This window comes from Pseudorca crassidens, chromosome 9 (assembly GCF_039906515.1).
Source record: "Pseudorca crassidens isolate mPseCra1 chromosome 9, mPseCra1.hap1, whole genome shotgun sequence".
Classification (NCBI taxonomy): Eukaryota; Metazoa; Chordata; class Mammalia; order Artiodactyla; family Delphinidae; genus Pseudorca; species Pseudorca crassidens.
This window is the reverse complement of record NC_090304.1, coordinates 76,722,042-76,747,297: the sequence shown is the minus strand read 5'-3', so window position 1 is coordinate 76,747,297 and position 25,256 is coordinate 76,722,042. Positions and strand designations below refer to the sequence as shown.

The 25,256-nt window shown below is 35.3% G+C and overlaps 1 protein-coding gene across 3 annotated transcripts in view; it reads right to left on the bottom strand.

The window, feature by feature from the left end:
- CNTN5 (contactin 5) overlaps window positions 1-25,256 on the bottom strand; it is a 1,387,157-nt gene that overhangs the window by 4,757 nt on the left and 1,357,144 nt on the right. For all 3 annotated transcript variants that reach the window (XM_067750786.1, XM_067750785.1, XM_067750787.1), the window contains 3 exons: window positions 11,301-11,487; window positions 10,721-10,833; window positions 2,216-2,384 (listed from right to left, as the gene is read on the bottom strand). In XM_067750786.1, the coding sequence (XP_067606887.1) occupies window positions 2,216-2,384; window positions 10,721-10,833; window positions 11,301-11,487 (469 nt within the window). The remainder of the gene's footprint in view (window positions 1-2,215; window positions 2,385-10,720; window positions 10,834-11,300; window positions 11,488-25,256) is intronic.

Below are 25,256 nucleotides of genomic sequence, written 5' to 3'. Positions count from 1 at the left end.
ATAATAAAATACTTAACTCATAAGTTTGCTAGGAGAATAAAATAAAATGACATATAGAAAACAGCTAGCACAATGCAAAGAACATGACCAGAGTGCAGTAAATGCTCTTTGTATTGTTGTTATTAGAAACTTAAGACTTATCAAGCAGGCAGAGAGTTGTCATCTTTTTCACTTTTCAGAAATAATCTTTAGTTCTTCAATGTGCTCTTGAAAATCTGAACATTTCAATTGTGCATGAATCAGTGTAGAGACATTATTACCTTTCTTGCTCTTGAAACTATAATTTTATAAATAAATCATAAAGTGTATTAAATATTGTGTGACCACAATGTATTTAAGTTCTCAGGTCTTTTCACCTGAATTTCTGAAAAAGTCAGATTTTCTGTATCGTGTGATTTTTATTTTTAAATGTTCATTTTGAAATAATTTTAGATGCATAAAAAGTAGTGAGAATAAAATAAAGAATTCATCCAGATTCCTTAAATGTTTATGTTTTATCTTCTTGCTCTATTATTCTCTCTATAAATACATACGTTTATTTCCTGAACCATTTGAAAGTAAGTTGAAGACATGATGTACCTTTACCCCTAAATACTTTAATGTGCAGATCTTAAAAATAAGACATTTTCTTGTATACCACAGTACAACTTTTAAAAACAGGAAATTAATGTTGATATAATATTATCTAATTTACAGACATTATTCAAATTTATCAATTGTCCCAATAATGTCCTTTATCTCATCTTATATGTTTATGCAAGAATTTACTTACCAAGTATTATGGCAACAGCTTTTCCTCAAAGTTTCAGTCTATCATATTATTTTCTCCACTATGTTTTCCTTCTATCTCACTTTGTGGCATCAAAAAACAATCATAAGAAATGTCTCTGGTCTTAACCTAAGTTGAGCAATACATTGAATATAATAAAGCCACATTCAGAATTCTACAGAATATCATTGGATACTTCCCTTTAGGTTGATGCTTCTGCTTGAGAATGACTGCTCAATAAATAATATTCATCATTACCTATAATTAAATGTACATTAAACATTTTTATACAAGGCCTTAATAAAAATTGCCCAATATTTTCTCAATGAGACATTTGTTTAATGAAATATTTTCCTTTCTTTTTTGACTATCTCAATGAAATGACTACTTTCTTCTGAATTTGCAAAAATCTCCCTTCCTTTAATCAGTTTTCTCTTGCTGGTGTAATGATGGCAGTGGGGTTGAATCCTGGTTCTTCTACTTAGTAATAGTGTGATCTTAGGCAAGTTACTTAAATTTTCTCTGTAAAACAAGAATAATGCAACCTACCTCATAGATTGTTAAGAGGATTAAATAAGATGATGTAAGTAAAGCACTTATGACCGTGCCTTACATATAGCAAGGGCTCAGTCAAAGCTAGAAATTATTAATATTACTAATAATAACAATGATGCTCAAATAAGTTCTAGAGATCTAATATATAGCATAGTGATTGTAATTAATAAAACTGTAATATATACTTGAAAGTTGTTAAGAATGTAGATTTTAAATGTTCTCCCTACAAAAAAGAAATAGCAGTTATATGATGTGATGGAGGTATTAGCTATATTTTTGCAATAAATCTGTGTACATATTTGCAATATACAAGTGTATCAAATCAACTGTTGTACACCTTAAACTTATACAATGCTATATCTCAATTATATTTCAATAAAGCTGGAAAAATAAAAAAAACCCAAACAAAGATATTCAATGAAATTTATAATTTATTTTGAAATCAATAAACATAATCAAATTTTAATTTAAAAAGCATTCCCTTTAAACTTTCCTGTCCCTCACTTTCCATTATCTAATAATAAAGGCAATCATGACAATAGAGAAATGGGTATAATATATTAAATTAGTGCAATACTGGTTAAAAGCAATATTGAAAAGCACAAATGACCAGCAAGACACTACTTGAGATCAGGATAGAAAGGGGAATTTCACAAATAAAAATATTTTAATGAAAATGTTAACTCTTTTCTAGATTTGTAGAAATTCCACAGTTGTGAGTGGGCTGCCATGGTTTGTATTAATTGAAGGATCATATAGCAAATCAGAGTAAAATAAGAGAAAATTCAAAGTCTCTGAATCATGCAGTCCATCGTGTTAATTTTGATGAGTTTTACACCATCTTAATATTGGTAGTGGTTATCAAATTAAGCCTATTGTGTCAAAACTTACCTGAATATGATGAGACCCTGATTTGGGAGCTAGCGGTTCCATCCCCTCCTTCACTGCATGCTCGAACTTCAATAATATAGACTCCAGCATCAGGGAGCGGGACTACTGCTTGAGGTTTCTGTGTTTCAATAATTTGACTGTTGCCGTGACCCTCTTGCCTATAAAATACCTGGGAACAATATCAGATGTTTAAACGTTTGATATTCAGTCAAGGATTTCAAATGTTTATTGACTGCCTTCTGTATGTCACATTCTGAGCTAGATACAGGGAGCTTACAGCTTAGACAGATATGTAAGTAAATGCAATGTATGTGTTATATGCAGCTATGGAATATACATAAGGGACTATGGGAATACAAAAGAGAGAGTTTAATTCTGTCTGGTGGTTTAAGGAAGGTTTTTAGGAGAAGGTGATGCTGAGTTAAGTATTTAAAGATAAGTAGAGTTCACCAGTTGGAAAACGCAGGAAAAAAAGTCTACAAAGAGATAAGAGAAGATTAAAAATACATCTAAGCAATAAGAAAGCAATAGCATTAGAAGACATTTGGAAATAGTGAGAAATTGAGGCTAGAGAAGTAGGTAGTGAGGGGGCAGATGATTGAAAGTCTGTTATTCCTGGTTCTTGAAATGAATAGCATTCTGAGGGAGTACTCAAATCTGTCATCTTCAAATCATTTGAAAGGAGTAATCAGAAAATTTGTTAAATACATCAATAATAAATCCTTGACAATGTAGAAGATAGCTGAAAGCTTAAAATTATATTGAGTATTTTTATTTTTACTTTTGTGTTTGCCTTTTGGTAAATTGGCATTTGGATATATTGGGTAGCCAAGTTGTTTTTTGACATCTGTCCATGGTACTAGAATTGAACATGTATTCATGGCAAACAGAGTTTTATAACTACAGATTAGGACTCAGAATTGTCCTGTGTTTACAGGTCAGAAAACTAATGTCATAGAGATTATATGATTTATACAAGATCATATGGCTAGCTGTAGAAGGAATTGCATTGGAAGATTAGTATTCAGATGATCAGTTCAGAGGTGTTTCACTGTATTATACTGTTTCTACTCATTTGCCCCCAATAAACTTTGTGTGTGTGTGTGTGTGTGTGTGTGTGTGTGTGTGTGTGTATAATGGTCAAGTAGCAGCAGTTAAGATTTTAAATGCATTTGCATTGTTTCATTGTTTTAGTGCTTTTATCATAATTGTGAGTATTATGATTGCTTTGCATAATGGAGAGAACACTGGCTTTGCAGTCTCACAGATCTGGATTCAAAACAATCTCCTACAGAACAAAACAAAAAACAATCTCCTACACATTCCTGTCTGAGCAAATTTGAGCAAGTTACTAACCTTTCTAAATCTGAAGTGCCTGTACAGTATAGTAGAGATAATAACACCTATTTCATGGTTTTGTTAGGAAAATGCATGTAAAATGCCTAGCACAGGACCTGGTAAGCTTAATAAGAGAAAGCGACTTTTTCTGTTGCTATTATTGTTCATTGTCAATGGTCAGTATTTCATTTGCATCATAAAAGATGAACTTCCTTGGGAGACTAGACAAAAATTTATAATACTTTTTGTTTATTAAAAATGTGTTTTGGGCTTCCCTGGTGGCGCAGTGGTTGAGAGTCTGCCTGCCCACACAGGGGACACGGGTTCGTGCCCCGGTCTGGGAGGATCCCACGTGCAGCGGAGCGGCTGGGCCCGTGAGCCATGGCCGCTGGGCCTGCGCGTCCGGAGCCTGTGCTCAGCAATGGGAGAGGCCGCGGCGGTGAGAGGCCCGTACCACAAAAAAAATTTTAAAAAAGTGTTTTGAACTTGAACTAACCTACATACAAGAAAAAAATACTTTAGAAAAGTAATATTTTCATATATTGAAGCGTGCCCGTACTCGATCCTCCTTTCTGCATTCTGGTAAAGTATGCTGCCTCCATTTACTTTCTCTATCTTTCATGAATTTAAATTTACTTCGGAGTCTTGGGAGAGAAGTAAATTCTCTGTAAAAGTATAAAATATGTGCAATAATTCTATCTACTGAAATTCTTATAGGGAAGGATGCCATAGGTTTAAAATAGTTGGGAAGTGGCAAGAGCAACATCAAATATTTTACTGGGTATCTCATGTGAGTTAGGCACAGTGCTATGTACTGGAGATTCATCAGAGAATAAGACTATATGGTCCCCTCATGGCACTTACAGTCTAACAGTGGAGACAGATAAACAGTGCAATTGAGTGTGCTGTGTTCTGCAGTAGGAAACATATTTGATGCTATAACCACGTACAGAGTGGTACAGATTTGGGAATCAGAAACATTTCTAGGAGGATGCCTATAGCACGTTCTTTTGGCTTTAAAAAATGAAAATTGTATCAGAATTTATGCCTCTCATTTTGACTGTAGCAGCATACTGAATTAGAATTCTGTTCATCCACATGAGGTAATTAGGAAGCAAATTTATGGCAACAAAAAAGTATGTAAATTGGTGAGGATTGGCAGGGGAGTGACTATTTTAGAGGACGTTGTTATTATGGTTCAATAAATTACAATTCTTATGACAAAGAAAAATGCAGTCAATAATGCATATCTAATGTGGCTGTAAAATCCAGAGTTGAAGAAAAATGTGTGGATCAGTTGAGATTTGGGAACAAAGGTAAAGGCAGGAAAATATCAGTTAATGGTAGCAAAAGAAGTTTGAGATTAAATGTGGCTTTAAACAATACATCCAGAGAGATGTAGTGCTATGAGTCAGTAAGTAGGTATACTAAGTGAAAAGATACGTTAAATTAATGGTTAGTCTTGCGTGATTTAGAGAATCTTTGCTCATTTTAAAGTACTGATTTAGAAGACATGACTCGAATGAGAAATATGAGAAGGTTAAGGAGTTATCATGACATGTCAGAAATAGTTATTGACAGTAAGAAGACCAGGGAGTACTTTGAGAATTTGGATATTTATAGATTGGAAGTTGCAATGATGGCTATCTCTAGGCATAAAGAAAATTGTCTATTGTCAAGACAATTCTCAAATTCTACTTAAAAAACTTAGTCAAAGAGATGATCCTAAACAAAAATTTAGTGCAGTCCTGTTATTCTCAAAGGCATGATCTAGAAATGGCTAGTTTACATGTCTGATAGTAACAATAATGGTGTGAGTGTGCCTAAAAATATAGCAGAATAAATTTTTGCTAGTTTCACCCACAAGTGTCATTGGAAGGATGGATCCTATTCAATGGAAGGGCTATTCACTTGCTTAGCATCTTGGGTACAATTGTTCTTCACAAAAGTGGGTGAGGGATCCAAAACCCCAGTGGCAATGGGTGGGTGAGGAGGAATCAGCAAGATAGTAGAATCTAGGTGAAAATAAGGTGGGAGGCTCAAGTACCAGTGAGAAGCCACAAGCTGTAGGGTGACTCCAAGGACTTTTAAGAACAGGAGTTCCTATGGCAATTTTCAGATGTTTGTTTGTATGCTATGCCTTTCACTCTATCTCCCACTGACATTTCCATAAAGTCTTCCTTGTATATGTATATACTTGACATTATACAAGCCATTTCTGTTTTAATCTTTAAAAAATATTTTATGATGAAAACATATAAGCATAATCAAATATAGAAATTATGGTATAAACCATTATATATGAGTCTTTTTAACTTGTAGGGATCACAGGAAAGAGGCAGAGTCCCATATTTGGAGTAAATATAAGATAAAGTAACAGCTGTAAGATACAAGAAATCAAGGAGACCAGAATGGCCACAGACCTTAGGCTCCCTGAGAAGCTGGAGAAATATAGGGATGGACTTCAAAGTTCCACAGGCTGTGGAATACAATTTCAGTTCAAGTGTACCTATATCTCAGGAGTATGGCAGGCCCTAACTGATATCTAAATGGAATAAACAAACAAAAATTTCTGTCTATATTGATGGATCATATAATAACTAGTAAGCTTTGAGCCTGATTTTCCCCATATTCTCCCTAGCTCTATAAATATCAGAAAGTAGAGGTGAAGGAGAAGATGTATGGTGAAGAGGTTGTATATCCAGGAAAGGATATTTCTAGATATAGACAGAAAAAATGAGACCCTGTTTTCTTGATATGTAGCCTGAAGCCCTTATCCTGAATTCCCTCTGAGTGCTTTTGTCTTCTGAATGGACAGAAGTCTGTCTTGGTGGGGAAGGGGATATTTGCACAAGGGAAAGCATAGCCCCTGGATATTTAGCATTTATTTTCTCTTTCACTTAAGTTTAAGTCTGTATAAGGAGAATAAGGTGGGGATAAGATGGCTGTTTTACTTTATAATCTTGGTAAGTTTCTTTCACAGTACAAAGAAAAAAATTCTCCATTCTCAAGATCATTAAGGAGAATTATGGCTAAATATACTTTAGTTTTGTTATTGGCATTTCTTTGGAAGTGGTAGTAACAGACATAACATGTGCCAAAATTAGTAAGGATTCTAGATTCAGATCCCAAGCTAGTGGAGTCATAAAAACAAAGTTTACTTCATTTAAAAATACTTATTTGGGAAAAATAAGTTAAATTAGGAAATTTCTTTGAAGTTGTTGTTCCATTTTCCTGATTTTATATATATATATATATATAATATGCAGCTAATCTGAATTGGGAAATGTAAAATAAAGTCAAATATTAAAATGACCTGAAGAAGTGATGAATATGCTAAATAAACTCCCAAATTTGACTCATATTTTTAGGTGGGAAGCTATTTTGTTTGAGTGGAAATAATTTGTAGCCATGTCTACAAATGACAATTATTTTCCAGCATTTTTCTTGTTCTTCATGCTTCTATTCCTCTTGCTTGTTAATAGAAGCTGTGATATCTTAAAAGTATTACTTTTAAATCTGGACTTCTTAAACAAAATCCCAAGAAGTCCAAGTTCTCTTGGACAGTCTCAAAGAGCAGTGAGAAATTTCAGTACTAGCTAATTCTATTTATCTGAATAGATTCAATTTTAATGTGTTTCCTGTGACACTGTCATATATGGTTCAATTCCATTGTTCTTTCACTATAATCTTGGTCACTTTTGAAGTTCCTGATAAGATGTTGTGGTAGGGAGACCTTCTTTTTCTCTTAACACCTTTGAACCAAATTTCCTTTGTTATTGTATCTTTCTCTGGTAATAAGGACAAGTCCTTATGTATGTTGCTGACACCTCAATCTGTGGAATCAAGTAAAGAAGTAAGATTCATGCTTCCTTAGAAAATGGGTTGGTCTAATTCCAAGCTCTGCTGTTTTATCTTATTATCTTATGTTTTTTTTTTGTGGTTTATTTTTTTGAGAATAAATTGCATCCAGTATATAATATCTTAACTATAAAAAAGAATAGTTTAATGGATTATTTATGGATCAAGCCTATGGAACAAATCCATTTTTCTCCATATTTATCACAATCCAATCATTTTCACAATCTGGAAAATTTCTAGATGAGGACTTTTTCTTAATTCATCCATCTTAAACTGGACTTGATATAAAACATGGAATATACAATCCCTGCAATTTAAACCTCAAGCATTAACTCCTAGTTTCCAGCTTCAAATTTACATACGATGTATATTTCTAGTGATCTCTTTTGATTTTACAAGCAAAGTAACTTGGCCAGGACAAAAAGTAAAAATAAATTTACTTTCCTTTTGATATTGCAATTAATTGTGGAAGTTCTCTCTTGCCCTGATTAGCAGGAAATCCTCTACTGCAAATTTTCCAAGAATCTCAAGAGGCAAACTTAGTCTTAATACAGCAAGCTTACCTCAAATTACCTCATGGAAAGAGAAAAGATTAGTGTGTTGACATGTCCCTAATTTTGTTAATTTTTTTGTGACAGCCATACACAATTACGTTTAAGAAGATGGGGCTCTTAAGAGTGGTGCCACTCTTGGTCTGGCAGTAGTTTTTTGGGTATGTAGTAGGAATCAAAGTCTTCTCCCTCTGAGTACCATACTAGCCTCTCCATATTTGTGTGAACCTCCCTCCAGATGGTACAGCTCTTTCACTACATGCAGATCCTTGCCTAAGGCTGTAGTAGTTCTCCTCCAACTCATGCTCAGAAAAGGGGGCTCCAAGCTTGTGTCCTCTGGGTTCCATCTCTTTAGTAAATATTCACAGCTACTGTTCTTAATCATATTCCTTTCCATTATGCCTGTGTCAATAGGAGCTTTCATGCTTAGTCACCTGCCCTGTGAAAACCAGACCTTCCCAGGAGAATCCAGGCTCTATGTTAAGCCTCAATCATCAATCTGAAGTCCCCTTTCCCTCACAGGGCACTTTGTGTCATTCCTGCCAGTAGGTCTCTAACTGGGGATTAGCCCATACATCAGAAGTTCTAATAAGGTTTAGTTACAAAAGAACAGGCTTTGAGGTCTCACTCCATTTGTTATCAGCAGAGTCCTTTCTTAGGAACTAGATTTTCCTTCTCAGGGACATAAGGAGGTGAGACCATTTCAAGGAAATAAAAGAAAAAAATCCTCTGTCAACATGTACCTACTTGTCATTATTTATACAACTAAGATGGACCATGTTAGTGATTACCTCCTCCACAACAATGTATTCCAGGTGACTTGTGCTGTCTTCATTGAGACAGAACTGGCAGGCAACTTTTAAAGATCAGTTTCTTCTGTTAAAATATTTGAAAATTCCACCTTACTAGGTGGAATTCTTCCAATAACAATAAGAAAAACAGTAGCTATTTTTCAATGAGCACTTCTTATATGCTAAGCATTTTACACAAATTATCTTACTTAATCCTTAAAATAATCTGTATAATATGTTATCATTATTTTTGCATTTTTTTGAAGCTAAAATGAAACTCAAGTTAAGCAACTAGCTCAAAGTTACAAAACTGGGATTTGAACTCAAGTCTGTCAGACTCAGAAGCCAGTTCTCTTTTCCCATTCCACCACAGCACATGGGAAGGCCACGATAGGAAAAACACACAGCTGATAATACACACTTGTGAGTAATTGCATAAAATACCTCAAGTTGGGTCAAAAATTAATTTATTCATCCACTCTAGAAATGTTAGGGATAAAGAGATGAGTAAGACAGAGGCCTTGCTTTCAATCATATATAAACAGCGTGGGGAGACAGTCACATGTAAAGAGGTGAGCAATGACAGAAGTAGAAGTGGCAAATGCGAGCAACAAGGAGGGTCATCCCACCTGGGAGCCCTATGCCGAGGCTCATGTATTTTCCATGTGGTATGGTATTTCTTTTCTCACCTGAAAGGTGCCTGAAGCCAAATGGCTCTTCTAGGCAGTCATATGCTTTTATCTAGCTCTTTCTTGCGTCTATTTGCCTCTCCAGTTTGGGAGATTGCTTGCTAGAGTTCTAATGACATTAGATTGGTTCTCGGATGGTTCATCACCATTTCTGGCCAGACTGCTACCCTTAATCATTGAAGGGTATCTTTGCCTTAGAATACAAGTTGTGAGGATGAGGGGAAGGATGTGGAAAGAAGAGGACTAAGAGAAGGATACAGAAGATGGCACATCTGCCCTCCCCCCAAAGATCAAATTCAATACCCACGCGGATTAGGACAGATTTGAGTGTGAGTGTTTAATTGTGAGGATGTCTATGACCCATACCAATCATAGTCTGTAAGAATTGCTACAGTTTGTGCCTTAAGATATTCTTAATGGGAATTATCTAACTTAAAAATATATTCCATTTATAACTTTTTCAGTTTTTATCTTCAGAATTTTAACACTTTATATACAAAGTGCTGTGTTACCATCTCTGATAGTTGAACAGCCACCTAAATGATGCTTTTCAGTCAAATATGATCATTGAAATTTAAAAAAAAATCTGCTATAAATAATATTCCACTAATGAATCAGTATGAGTTTAAGACAATAAATAGAATCTGATGTTATTGAAAAAGAATTTGAAATTCAGCCAATTCAATATATTGACCACATATTTTAAAATCAGAGACAAAGCTGTTTTTCAAAAACAAACTGCCTAAACATTTTTATATTTGCAGATCTCTTGCTAGCACATAGCAGGATGACCATATGTGAAATGTTGTATCTATTTTGGAGCTTGCTGTCTCTCTCCATGGTCTCTTTCCTATCCCCTGTGCTGACGCTAGCATTTTTTTCTTCTTGTGTTTCTTTGCTAATGGAAAGTCTTTATACTCAAACTATGTGGTCCAGTCTTTTCCATCTGCCAGGACAGTTTGTCTTTGGGAAGAGAATGCCAAGACTCTCTAAGTTCTGCTTGTCCTGACACTGTTTCATGAGCCATTTTTACCCTGTATTCAAATTGTTGTTGTCTTTCCTACCCATTCCCTTCTTGTGCCTTGTGTAGCTGAAACTGATTTTGATTTCCTTGGATTCCCCACTGCAGGAAGGCTCTTTCTAAGATACAGGTAGAAAAATGATTGAGAAAAAAATAGGTATGTTAATAGGTCTTTATACACCTTTTAAATTACACATCCTCACATTAGCAATTTTTTAGATGAGAGTCTATCCAAAGAGTAGAAGAACACTGACCTTGTAGCCCATGACTTCAGACTCGTTGGCTAATGGTCTGACAGGTTCCCAGTCCAGAGAAAGCTGAGAGCCTTGCTGCTCCCACCTGAGGTTGTTAGGTGCTTGACTGGGGGCTACAAAATAAAAAGCAAAAGTGAGTGGACGAAGAGTCTTAAATACATTTATTCACTTAAATCCTTGTATTTCAGTCTTTTCTTGTGCTCAGTCTTTTCTTTTGAGTACATCAGTCTTTTCTAGTTGACTGGCACCATAGGCTTCTTTCCAGCTAGAGTCAGATAAGGAAGGTTTTGCTCCAGGAGTGTCATTTTAATAGCTACTCTGCTGAGTTTTTGAACCTGAATCCTTTTATCTCCCTTCTGTGTCAAAATCGCTTAGCCTTGTTTCACAGGAAGATAACCCTTATCTACTATGAATACAAAATTTTCTGAGCTAGTTTTGGAATTCAGATCTAAGCATGAAGCAAGACTATAAATCAAAACTCCTCTTCAACTCTGCTTTTTATGTACCTCACATGGCTTTCAGAAATGTTAAAAGATGTTTCCCTTTTGTCTGAAACAAACAAAAAGCCCAGGTCACTTACGGGATTTCTTTGTGGTTGCACTCACTTCACTGCTAGGTGGCCCATATCCAGCTCCATTATAAGCTCTCACTGTGAAGTGATATAATGTATTTCCTTCTAATCCTGTCAGGATGACAGATGACTCATTCCCCCTAGTTTTGATGGTTTCTGCTGCATCTTCTTGTTCCATGTCTTTCCTATAGCCAATCTGTCAACATGAAAGATTAATTTTAAAGTTTCTCCTGTGCTTATGATTGTTGATTTTTTTTTTTCCCTTTGGATGTTTCTCAAACCCATCCCTGGGAAATCACTCCTGTATCATCCAATTAACAGGTTCCACTAATGAGGCTAAAATCACTATCTTGGCCACTGCATGATTTGCAGCTGTGTAAACTGCAGCAACTTAGCAAAGCAATGAAAGGTGCTACCTTGTAACCTGGTAGTATGAAGAATCATTCAAAGAAATTGAAGAAGTTCTTTTCTCATAGGTCATCAGAACCAGTTCCCATTCAAAGCCATGGGGCTTTTAATGAATTATTTGAGAAAGAGGCATGAGAAATATTTCCTCCTGGGCCCCACACAAAGGTGAATCACACAGCTGGATGGATTTAACAGAGGAGAGGCGACAGAACACTCATGATAATTTGGAATGGTTTAAATGCAGAGAAATGGCTTTGCTAGGATATGGGAGGGTGGCAGAAGGGAACAGCTCTTTGTCAAAGCACAATTTGTACATTGAGGTGATCTTCCCTGGTTATGAGCTCTTGGTGGCTGGTCTCATACAGATCTTGATCCCTTTATGAGATTCAATAATTATCTCTGTGTACCTAAAGCTTAACCTTATTCGGACCCTGGAATTTAACCATGCATAAAGGCACAAGAGAGTAGTTTTTTTTCCCCCTACCTATTTACTGCGGTAAAAATAATGGAAGAGTGATTCTTCTTTCTCCAATTAATTACTGTGGTGAAAGAAGTGGACTGCTGCAAACATTTCATCATCCTTCAAGGGCTTTTTCTACTCTGCAGGCTAGAAAACCAAACATCACATTTTCCAGATTCTGGCTTACCTAAGGTTGATGCTACAAAATTTGGGCAGTGAGGAGTTTGTTTGGAACTTGAGATATTCTGGAGCATGCCTAGTACCAGTACTTGCATGGTACTAGCATACTAGTACCAGTACCTTGGGGCTGTAGGAAGTCACTGTAGGCTCCTACCTCTCAGGAAAAAAACATTTGAGTCACTGTACCATATTAAAATGCATCTACCAGCCTAGATGATGGCTAAAGACAAAGGGTGTAAGAAATGGGTAGAGGGGGAAGAAAGTTACAAATTATAACTGCAGCCTTATGAAATGAAGACTGTAAGAGCCATATTTTCTTCCTTATACTGTTTTATATCTAAATATTAAATAACCTGGGTCCCTTCCTTTCTTGTGATAGAGTGTTGTGGGTAGATAAATTTCTAATGTAGTTCATTACAGGAGATGGACAGACTGACTAATGGAAATTTCCTTGGCTTTCCCTTTTAGGGAGATTGTGGGTACATTTTCATTTGTTTAAGAGATATTTGCACAATGGAGCATTGTCATTGCCAGTTGTTGCTTTTGGGGAGTTGTTGAATGGGGAGAAGGATGTGTATGGATGTTGAGTAACCAAAGGGATATGGTACTTTAGCTTTCAGCATCCATTTCACCCTCATTCTAGTGTCTTCCTGGACTTAAGAGATGCAAAGATAAAAATCATACTTTCAAGACTCCCTTGCAGTTAGGGCTCTGAATATGTTTTAGGCTTAACCAGTCAGATGCCATGCCTGGTATTTGAAAGTAAAAATGAGATGGAGAGTGAATTTCTACAAATTCTGTTTCTTTTGCCTATGAGTTTAGTAATGGAGACATTATTTTTCCTTTCCCCTCCACCCTCTGACTGTGGCAGCAAAAATGAATGGCTTATTGTCTAACCATTAGCTTTATGGGAGTCAAGGAGCCAGGCACAAGACATCCATCTTATTGGTGCAAATTATAGCAAACATGGCAGGATTCTGGAACAGGCAGTAATAGCAGAGGCTTTCAGATCACAGAGGCTTCCTGAATGTGGTGCCATTTTGTTCATGGTGGCTTCCAAACCATGGTAGTGGAGTGTGGGACTAGGGCTGGAGACTTCCTGCTTTTAGAAGACATCAGTGTCTTCCTGGTGTCTTAGTCTTATTGACTAGCTTTAACAGTTACTTTTGAAAGATCACCCTGGAGTGTGGTAATTTAACTCAATGATTCTGTAAACCATTTAATACTTATAATAAAACACTTCTTACTTAAACTAGTTAGAGTAATTTAGTTCTTTGCAATTAAACACTGCCTGACACACCTACACAGATCTTGAATATGAATATATATATATATATATATATAGTTAATAAGATAATCATAATCAAATTTCTATTTCTCATCCCTGTCTCTTCATAGATTTGACCTGGCATACAGCTGAGTGACTGAACTTCAGAAATTTGTTTGATTAAGCTGAAATGCTCTAACACTGCCTTCTGTACTATGTTTGCCCCATTAGTCCCAATTCCAAGAACTAACTTATCTTGCTTGGTCTTGAGCATACTTTTAACTGAAGAAATCTAAGTTATTTTCAAACTACAAAATTTGATGAGCTGTTGTTGGATGAACAAATGTGTATCTTTCTCCTTCCCAGTGATATATCTGATTTCTAGGTCTCTGCTTCAATTTAGGCAATAATCTAGCCAATTTTCTTTAATTGGCTAGATTATTTTAAGTTAGTTAAATATATATATTTGAGGGAGTTGAGTGTGATTAAATTCAGCAAATTACAGATTTTGATACAAACACAGATTTCAATACAAATTCTGGACTTCTAAATATTGAATTTTTTTTAACATCTTTATTGGAGAATAATTGCTTTACAATGGTGTGTTAGTTTCTGCTGTATAACAAAATGATCAGCTATACGTATACATATATCCCCATATCCTCTCCCTTTTGTATCTCCCTCCCACCCTCCCTATCCCTCTTCTCTAGGTGGTCACAAAGCACCAAGCTGATCTCCCTGTGCTATGCAGCTGCTTCCCACTAGCTATCTATTTTACATTCGGTACTGTATATATGTCCATGCTACTCTCTCACTTCGTCCCCGCTTACCCTTCCCCCTCCCCGTATCCTCAAGTCCAGTCTCTATGTCTGCGTCTTTATTCCTGTCCTGCCCCTAGGTTCTTCAGAACCATTTTTTTTTTTTTAGATTTCATATACATGTGTTAGTATACGGGGTGTGTTTTTCTCTTTCTGACTTATTTCACTCTGTATGACAGTCTCTATGTCCATCCACCTCACTACAAATAACTCATTTTTGTTTCTTTTTATGGCTAATATTCCATTGTATATATGTGCCACATCTTCTTTATCCATTCATCTGTCGATGGACACTTAGGTTAAATATTGAATGTTTAATTTTCTGATGAATCACCACAAAATTAAACATCCCAAGTAAAATATAAAATGTTTGGAAGTCACTGATTGTGAGAAAACACAAATACTAGCTGCATCAGGTAAAATCTGTGATAAATCTAAAAAATCCACACATTATTTCTCTTTCTGGCATATTGAAAAAAAGAGCTGGAGAAGTTATGACCTTCACAGTGAAATAATAATTTTATTTACTAAATTTTTTTTTGATGGAGGATAGGGTAAATCAGAAAAACAGAAAAATATTTGGAGTTTAACATCGTGCTTATTTAGTGATTCTTAACTTGGAATTGAGATAATATAGTATTCATAAGTCACACTGCACCTCTGAAAGTTGAAAGTTCCTCTTCATTCAATTTATTTCTTCATGATTCAATTCTATCCTGATGATAGATTTTATCAACCTATAAACTTTGAACTCTGTATGAGATCACTTGAAATGAGGTTAAAAACATTTAAAAAGATATAAATATCTGAAACTGGAAGAATAGATAACCTGCTATTTTATCGCCCTCACACAATTGGGGATTTTTTTGTGTTTATCCCTTCCTGTATTTTTATTACATATAGTTAATATAATTATGTAACTACTTTTCTTCTCTAACATTATAGTCACATATAAATATTTTCCCATTTTTTATATCAATACTAAAAGTCTATCATATGCCTTGTGTACCAAATATCATTTAACCACTTTTCTATTGTGGAACATTTGGGTAGCTTCCAACTTTTGCTCTCTTAATTAAAATGTTGCCATGAATATGTTCATGTACATTTTTTTCCACATATTGGAATAATTCCCCAGAATAGAATTCCAGACAGGTGACTATGGGGTCTAAGATTATTGAAATTTTTATGATTTTGACACAAAAATGCCACACTGGTTTTCAAATAGTTTGCACTAATTTTCACTTCCAACAAAAGTGTATGAATCTGAAAGATACGCCAAAATGTTGCAAGCTCTAGGCACATCATGGTTTTGGAGTCAGAAGGCCTAAATTTTAATCTTATTTTTGATATCTATAAGCTTCATATAATGGGACAAGTTACTTAACCACTGAATCTCTATAACCTTGTTTATAAAAACCTCAGTTTTATGAATAGTTTTAGACAGCTCCCTTATTGTCACCCAACTACTTGAACTATTTTGTTTCTTGATGGCTTAACATTTCTGATTTTTGTAATTTGTGTTTACCTTTTTGCTATCCTTCATATTGTTTTGTTTTTTGACTTTGTTCCTCCAAATTATGTAATATTAATAGTGGCAGGCAGGAAGCATGAATTCTGAGTCAGCTGATAACTTTAAGTTTGTAGATTTGAACCTAAATCTAGATGGTTTTTCTTAGTAGATAACCTATTTTTTTCCAAAGTTGATTCTCCATAATGATGATTTTAACTAAGCAGATAACATATTCAATTATCTTATGTGATGATTCTAAGATATCCATGTCATACACAGTCTGGTTCCCTTACATGAAATTACAGGATCTAAAATCCATGAATGCTGCTATATGGAGTCAGTGGTTGCTGGATGAGCTATGAACTTTCCCCTACTTCCCAGTCTTCATTCAGTCATATATATAATCACTGAAGAATTCTTACTAGTATTTTATATTCTCCTTTCTGATTTTTGTTACCTGTTAGATTTTAAAAACACAATTCTTAGCTCCTGTATTCACTTGTTTTTATAATTTAAATTGCACTCAATGATCACTGCTCATTCAATAGTGTACTCCCTGAATTTAATAAAGACAGCTCTACTTTCTGATGTTATTTAATGTTGCAAAACAAAAATTTGATTTTTGCACCATTGAAAGTAATTTATTCTCTAGACTAGTAAGGCTAGAGTTTTTATTTTTTTAAGTTTTTCTTTTTTAATTTATTTATTTTGGCTGTGTTGGGTATTTGTTGCTATATGTGGGCTTTCTCTAGTTGTGGTGAACAGGGGCTATTCTTCGTTGCGATGCATGGGTTTCTCATTGTGGTGGCTTCTCTTTGTTGTAGAGCACGGGGTCTAGGTGTGTGGGCTTCAGTAGTGTGGTGTGCAGGCTCAGTGGTTGTGGCTCTTAGGCTCTAGAGTGCAGGCTCTGTAGTTGTGGTGCACAGGCTTAGTTGCTCTGTGGCATGTGGGATCTCTCCGGACCAGGGCTCGAGCCTATGTCCCCTGCATTGGCAGGTGGATTCCTAACCACTATGCAACCAGGGAAGCCAAAGGTTAGAGTTTTAAAAAATAATCAAAATGCATATTGAAATGTAAATATTTTACCATACTTTGAGACTTCAAAACTATTAATTTAATTACTTTTTCAAAAAATTGTTTTGAATATATATTATTTACCATGCACTGTGCCTGTAGGCAACTGGGGTAATGGTGAGCCCAAAAAGACACTGCATAAGACTCATCAGGAAAAAAAGGGAGAAGACTCAAATCAATAGAATTAGAAATGAAAAAGGAGAAGTAACAACTGTCACTGCAGAAATACAAAGGATCATGAGAGACCACTACAAGCAACTATACGCCAATAAAATGGACAACCTGGAAGAAATGGACAAATTCTTAGAAAAGTACAAACTTCCAAGACTGAAGCAGGAAGAATTAGAAAATAGGAACAGGACAATCACAAGCACTGAAATTGAAACTGTGATTAAAAACCTTCCAACAAACAAAAGTGTAGGGACAGATGGCTTCACGGGTGAATTCTAAAAATCATTTAGAGAAGAGCTAACACCTTTCGTTCTCAAACTCTTCCAAAATATAGCAGAGGGAGGAACACTCCCAAATTCATTCTACAAGGCCACAATCACCCTGATACCAAAACCAGACAAAGATGTAACAAAAAAAGAAAATTACAGGACAATGTCACTGATGAACATAGATGCAAAAATCCTCAACAAAATACTAGCAAACAGAATCCAACAACACATTCAAAAGATCATACACCATGATCAAGTGAGGTTTATCCCAGAAATGCAAGGATTCTTCAATATAAGCAAATCAATCAATGTGATGCACCATATTAACAAATTGAAGGATAAAAACCACATGATAATCTCAATAGTAGCAGAGAAAGCTTTTGACAAAATTCAAGACCCACTTATGATAAAAACTCTCCAGAAAGTGGGTATAGAAGGAACGTACCTCAACATAATAAAAGCCATATATGACAAACACACAGCTAACATCATTCTCAATCAATCATCTCAAAAGATGAAAGCATTTCCTCTAAGATCAGGAACAAGACAAGGGTGCCCACTCTCATCACTATTATTCAACCTAGTTTTGGAAGTTTTAGCCATGGCAATCAGAGAAGAGAAAGAAAAAAAAAGGAATACAAATTGGAAAAGAAGAAGTAAAACTGTCACTCTTTGCAGATGACATGGTACTCTACATAGAAAATCCTAAAGATGCCACCAGAAAACTACTAGAGCTAATCAATGAATTTGGTAAAGTAGCAGGATACAAAATTAATGCACAGAAAACTCTTGCATTCCTATATATCAATAATGAAAAATCAGAAAGGGAAATTAAAGAAACACTCCCAGTTTCCTTTACAACAAAAAGAGTAAAATACCTAGGAATAAACCTACCTTAGGAAGCAAAAGACCTGTATGCAGAAAACTATAAGACACTGATGAAAGAAATTAAAGATGATACAAACAGATGGAGAGATATACCATGTTCTTGGATTGGAAGAATCAACATTGTGAAAATGACTATACTACCCAAAGCAATCTGCAGATTCAATGCAATCCCTATCAAACTACCAATGACATTTTTCACAGAACTAGAAAAAGAAATTGTAAAATTTGTGTGGAACCAAAAAAAACCCTGAATAGCCAGAGCAATCTTGAGAAAGAGAAATGGAGCTTGAGGAATCAGGCTCCTTGACTTCAGAATATACTACAAAGCTACAGTAATCAAGCGAGTATGGTACTGGCACAAAAACAGAAATATTGATCAATGGAACAAGATAGAAAGTCCAGAGATAAACTCAAACACATATGGTCACCTTATCTTTGATAAAGGAGGCAAGAATATATAATGGAGAAAAGACAGCCTCTTCATTAAGTGGTGCTGGGAAAATTGGATAGCTACATGTAAAAGAAAGAAATTAAACATTTCCTGACACTATACACAAAAATAAGCTCAAAATGGATTAAAAACCTAAATGTAAGGCTAGACATTATAAAACTCTTAGTGGAAAACATAGGTAGAACATTCTATGACATAAATCACAGCAAGATCATTTTTGACCCACCTCCTAGAATAATGGAAATAAAAACAAAAATAAACAAATGGGACCTAATGAAACTTAAAAGCTTTTGCACAGTAAAGGAAACCATAAACAAGACAAAAAGACAACCTTCAGAGTGTGAGAAAATATTTGCAAATGAAGCAACTGACAGAAGATTAATCTTCAAAATATACAAGCACTCATGCAGCTCAATATCAAAATAACAAAATACTCAATCTATAAATGGGTGGAAGACCTAAACAGACATTTCTCCAAAGAAGATATACAGATTGTCAACAAACACATGAAAAGTTGCTGAACATCACTAATTATTAGAGAAATGCAAATCAAAACCACAATAAGGCATCACCTCACACCAGTCAGAATGACCATCATCAAAAAATATAGAAACAATAAATGCTGGAGAGGGTGTGGAGAAAAGGGAACCCTCCTGTACTGTTAGTGGGAATGCAAATTGATACAGCCACTATGGTGAGCAGTATGGAGGTTCCTTAAAAAACTAAAAATAGAACTACCATATGACCCAACAATGCCACTCTTGGGCATATACCCTGCGGAAGCCATAATTCAAAAAGAGATATGTACCCCAATATTCACTGAAGCACTATTTACAATAGCCAGGACATGGAAGTAACCTAAGTGTCCATTGCCAGATGAATGGATAAAGAAGATGTGGCACATATATACAATGGAATATTACTCAGCCATAAGAAAAATGAAATTGAGTTATTTGTAGTGAGGTTGATGGACCTAGAGCCTGTCATACAGGGTGAAGTAAGTCAGAAAGAGAAAAACAAATACCGTATGCTAAAACATATATATGGAATCTAAAAAAAAAAAAGTCGTTCTGATGAACCTAGGGGCAGGACAGGAATAAAGATGCAGACATAGAGAATGGACTTGAGGACACAAGAGGGCAAGGGGAAGCTGGGACGAAGTGAGAGAGTAGCATTGACATATATACATTACCAAATGTAAAATGGATGGCTAGTGGGAAGCTGCTGCATAGCACAGGGAGATCAGCTTGATGCTTTTTGACAACCTAGAGGGGTGGGAGGAAGGCTCCAGAGGGAGGGGATATGGGTATATATATATACATATAGCTGATTCAGTTTGTTGTACAACAGAAACTAACACAACATTGTAAAGCAATTGTACTCCAATAAAGATTTCAAAAAAAATTTAAATAAAAACAATTTTAAAAAAATGTAAAAAACCCCACAAAGGTTACAGTTACATTAGAATAAAAATATTAAATAGGGATAAATCTAAGGAAAGATTTGCAAGGTCAGTAAAGACAAAGATCAAAGAAGGCTTAAAAAAAAGAGGGATATAATAATCATGGATTAGATTTAATATTGCAAGTGGATAATTCTACCAAAATTTTCCTCTGTACTCAGCTCTATTCAAAACAGACCCAAACTGCAAACAGGCCTAATGTCCATCAATGGAAGAATGATAAATAAATTGTGGGATACTCACAAATGAAATTTAGGAGAAAACACATAAAAATATGGATGAATATTACCGATATAATGTTGAGTGAAAAATACAAGACATAAAAAGCGCCATATGATTCCCAAAACTAGTAAAACCAATCAGAAGTCAGGATACTTGGTTTTCGTTTTTGTTTTTGGTGGGGGTGTGGGGTTCAGAATAAGGATAATGACTATAAGAGATACAAGGTGATTCTCTAGTTCTTAGAAATGTTTTGTTTCCTGACCTGGATTGTGGTTACACAGGTATGTTCACTTCGTGATAATTCACTGAGCTGTACATTTATGATTTGTGCACTTTTCTATATGTAGATTAAAAAAAGTCTTGCCTTTTGAAAATAAAGTCTCAGCCATTTTGTAATTAGCAAATAGTCAATTAGTAATTGGCATTTTTATAATGCTAAGCTTGTCTTTTGCAAAACTTCCTTTTTGTGCGTGTTCAAACACCTTATAATATTTCTATATTTCTTAGTATAGTAAGCAAGACCATGTCTGTATCTAACTCTTCAACACTCATTGAATTAGGACCTCTATGCCACAAGTATGTTGTCAGGTACTTAAGATAAAAACCCAACCCTCGAAAGGAAGATTTTTTTGCAATTTGGTATTTCTCATATGGGTCATTCTAAGAGAATGTCAACAAAAATATTCCAAGTATTTGTAAAATTAAATGGGTTGATGTCTACATTTGTTATTTTATTTTTTGCGTGGATGCTTTCTGTGTACAAATGTGTATTATGTAACAGAGAGTGAGATTGTGGATGGACATGATGAGCTCAGGATGGCTGCGTTTAGGAGTAAAGAAAAAAACCCTGTTTAGAGGTCACACAGTAAATTACCATTTGTGTCAAAGCGTGAAAAAAATAGGAAGTACTTCTGAATATGATAAAAGATATCATCCATACATACCCTTTTGGTTCTTCATGTGGGTAAAACAATATATTCAGGCAAATATTTTAATATTCTTGAAAATAAAATGGTTTATAAAAGTTTTAGTAGAAGAAAATATGAAACGTGGTTTGGGTTAGGGAATTTTCTCCATGAAGCAATGTATTTAGAAGTAAATGAAACAGAAACACAGTATACACTGAGTTATTCATTACCTTCTAAAAGAATTCTACAGGTTGCCTTTCAATAGGACAGGGGAAGGAACAAGTTAAACAACTGTTACATCTTCAAGTTACTTCTATAATTTCCTTTTGATCTGCTGATTTTTTAAAATCATAAATAGTTTTAGTTAGCCTCCCAGTCTCTGAAAATAACCTAAGAAGGAAATCTAATGATAGAGACATGAAAGCTATTTGATTTTTCCAGAGTCCGCAGAATTTCAGAAAAGGGAGTGTAGAAGTATTTTCTTCTCACTGTTTAGTTTTTTATATTCTTAGTTTTATATAGTCATAACAAAAAGCCAAAGGAGAATCCGTACAACGGCGGCTGCCCACCATATGGAAAATAAAACAGCCTTTGTTTTAGCCTTTTGGTAACTGGTTTCATTTCAGCTTCTTTTCCCCCTTTAATTTATGTCTGAAATTCCATTTTACACACACACACACACACACACACACACACACACTCACCCTTGCACCCTCTGCTATACCAATTAAATGCAATCTGCCTAGTATGAGTTATTGTCAAACAGCAGTGAGGACCATTTTTTTTTTTTGTCTCCTTCTTTGACGATTAGAGTCAGCTCATAAAATAAAAACAACAATCTCATCCCTTTTCTCCTTAAGAAATCCCCACTACAACTTACTTTATAGAGCAAAACACAATTAGTGTCTTTTCAGTGCAATCAATAAGTGGAAATGGCTTTAGTGACATGTCTAAAATGAACTTCTGAGTTACATACCCTCTGGAGGTTCTAAAATAAATACATGCAAGTCTTGAATATAGCCTGGGAAAAGGAGTCTCTAGGGGTGTGTGTGTCTTTTAGTGAGAATTGTAAAATGGAACAAGTTGTTTTGCCTTTTGTTCTTCTTCATAATAAGCATGAAAAAGTTAAGAATTAGGACTCGGACACTGTGCACTTTTCACTCTGCTATAAAAATACATTGTCGCTTATTATTGAAATGAACCCAGCCATTAAAAAATATACTTAATAATACTCTTCCAAAAAGGTCACAATGAGTACAAGCACCATTAACTTGATAATCATGAGGAATTTTGTTTCACAGGTAGAATATACAATATAATATTTAAAAATATGTCTAAAAATTTCCTTTTTATTTTATTCAATAAAATTTCTATCGATTGATTTATTGTTTTATTTAGGAATATTGAGGACATTTAGGGACAGAAGCATATGCTCAAGCAAACAGAAACCTATGCCCATGGAGGGCATTGGCATGGGTTTATGCTACTAGTGTTTCTTCAGAGGATCAGGATGCTAAGGAATCCTAGGGTAATTATGGACATAAGAATTGTATTGTTCCAATGTCTTCCTCTCTGCCTTTTGCTTATTTAAATTTCCCACAAACATCTCTCAGTATTAAACTGTGATTTCTTTTAAGAGCAGGGACTAGATCTTAATAGTTTTGCATTTCCACTGACTAGAACAGTGCCTGATAATAAATGCTTGATAAGTGAAGGAATAACAAATATTAATCATCCAACATTGCATTATAACCCAATTTCCTTTGTCATTCCTCCCAATTTGGGAAAATCAGAGAAAAGATGATGAAATTTGGCCCTATTTTTCTTTAGTCTTTTTTCTTGTTAGACTGGCATCTGCTCTGATTTTGTATGCACATAAAAATCCCGGTGTTCTAGGAAAAGCTTTAGAGGCTCTGCTCAAAGATTCAGGAATTACCATTCACAGGACACTTAATGCTGGTGGGTTCATAAATTCAAAACTGAAACTAATAATTTATTTGCATGGGCCAATGACAGGGATGGCAATCGAGATGGGGCAGTCATGATAATTCAAAAATCAGTCATTCAATGCATATAGCTCACTTCTGATTTTCAATCATGCTGCATGTCATAAGCTAGAAATTTCACATATCTCAATGTCAACGCTTTCTACATTTAGTCTCTGTAGCCATGAAATCTCAAGCTACTTCCATGTGAGTAAACAAAATTCTCAAATGGGTTGTTTTAAGAGAATGTCAACAAAATTGTTCAATTGTATTTGTAAAATACAATTAGATGGAGTGGTGTCTATATTTGTGATTTCATATTCTTTCTTATTTCCTCAGATGGTCATTTTTGTGAGGTAGTATAAGACTTGTATAATAAAAGGCAGCCTTGCAAACTTGTTGAAAAGACCACTTTTTTTCTTTTCATAGCAGAATTTGAATCTAGCCTAATTGTGACATTTAGAAATGTCCATGGGTGGACCCACTTTGAAATTAAAGGGGATAATATTACTAAAATTTCCTGAAGCCTCTTACATAAAGTCATTTTATTTTCTGGTAGGCTAGGGGCTGTCATCATTCTGACGCTATCTTTATACATAGCTATTTCTACCATATCAATTGCTTTGACCATTCTATTAGATAGAGCAATTAGTCATTTTAATAACAAAAACAGTTTGATTTGAATTAATTGGTTAATGTATTTGAAAGTGTAAGTTAGTTGCAGATGAACATAGTTTAAGTCAAAATGCTTGATTCATTATTTGGTAAACAAATGAGAGTGTAATGGAGGCTTCCTTGTAAAGGACAAAAATGCTAAATGTAGGTAGGTAATTGACAGATGGTATCAGGGAAAGCCTCCTACTGAGATCCTTACAGCTGCCCTATAGGTCTGGCTACAGCAGGGAAAAGAATATCAAAACCAAGACATCAAACAAAAGGAGCTACAAGGCCTTACCAAAAAACAGAAAAACAAAAATGAAAGAAAGAAACTGAAATAAAGTCTCCCTTGCTAGACTGTGATCTTCATAAGGGCAGGGAATCTGTCTATTTTACTTATTGTTTTACCCCACGCACTACACCAAGACTTAGCAGGCATTCAATAAATAGCACGTGGATAAGTAAGTGAATGAATAATAAATGATAACTGAGATTCAGACGAAACGCACAGAAAGTCAGATCAGGCACAAACGAGGTCCAAATCTGACAATCCAGATCACAATTAGAATCAGGCTCAGAGTCACTTGAAGAGCGTACAGGGGAAGGAGAGCACAGTGATGGGAACTTAGATGGGGGATCAGGTGATGTTATAAGAGCCTTAAGGACTTTATTGCTTTTGATGATGTCCATCTTCCCTCTAAATGACCCTTGCTTGAGGGTAGCCTCCCAAGATTAGTGGAAGAGAAAACACAAAGATTTCAGAGTCAAGTGAACGACATAGGTTCAAGTTTGATTATTTATTAAGAAGAGTTCATTGAGGGGTTATCATTAGTTAATACTGTACTATGTATTCTAGAGATAAAGTTTGTCCATATCAAACTGGCAGTTGAGTATGTGTTTGACAGGAGCCATATCCTAGAAGGAATTAAAGGTGTGGTCATGACTTCAGATATGATTTCTTTTTTCTCATTTACCTCCATTATTATGCCTGGTGTATCAAAGGAAGTTTCCCATATAAAAGTCTCATCTTTACTTCTTTTTTTTTTTTTTTTTTTTGCGGTATGCGGGCTTCTCACTGGTGTGGCCTCTCCTGTTGCGGAGCACAGGCTCCGGATGCGCAGGCTCAGCGGCCATGGCTCACGGGCCCAGCCGCTCCGCGGCATGTGGGATCTTCCCGGACCGGGGCACGAACCCGTGTCCACCTGCACCCAACCACTGCGCCACCAGGGAAG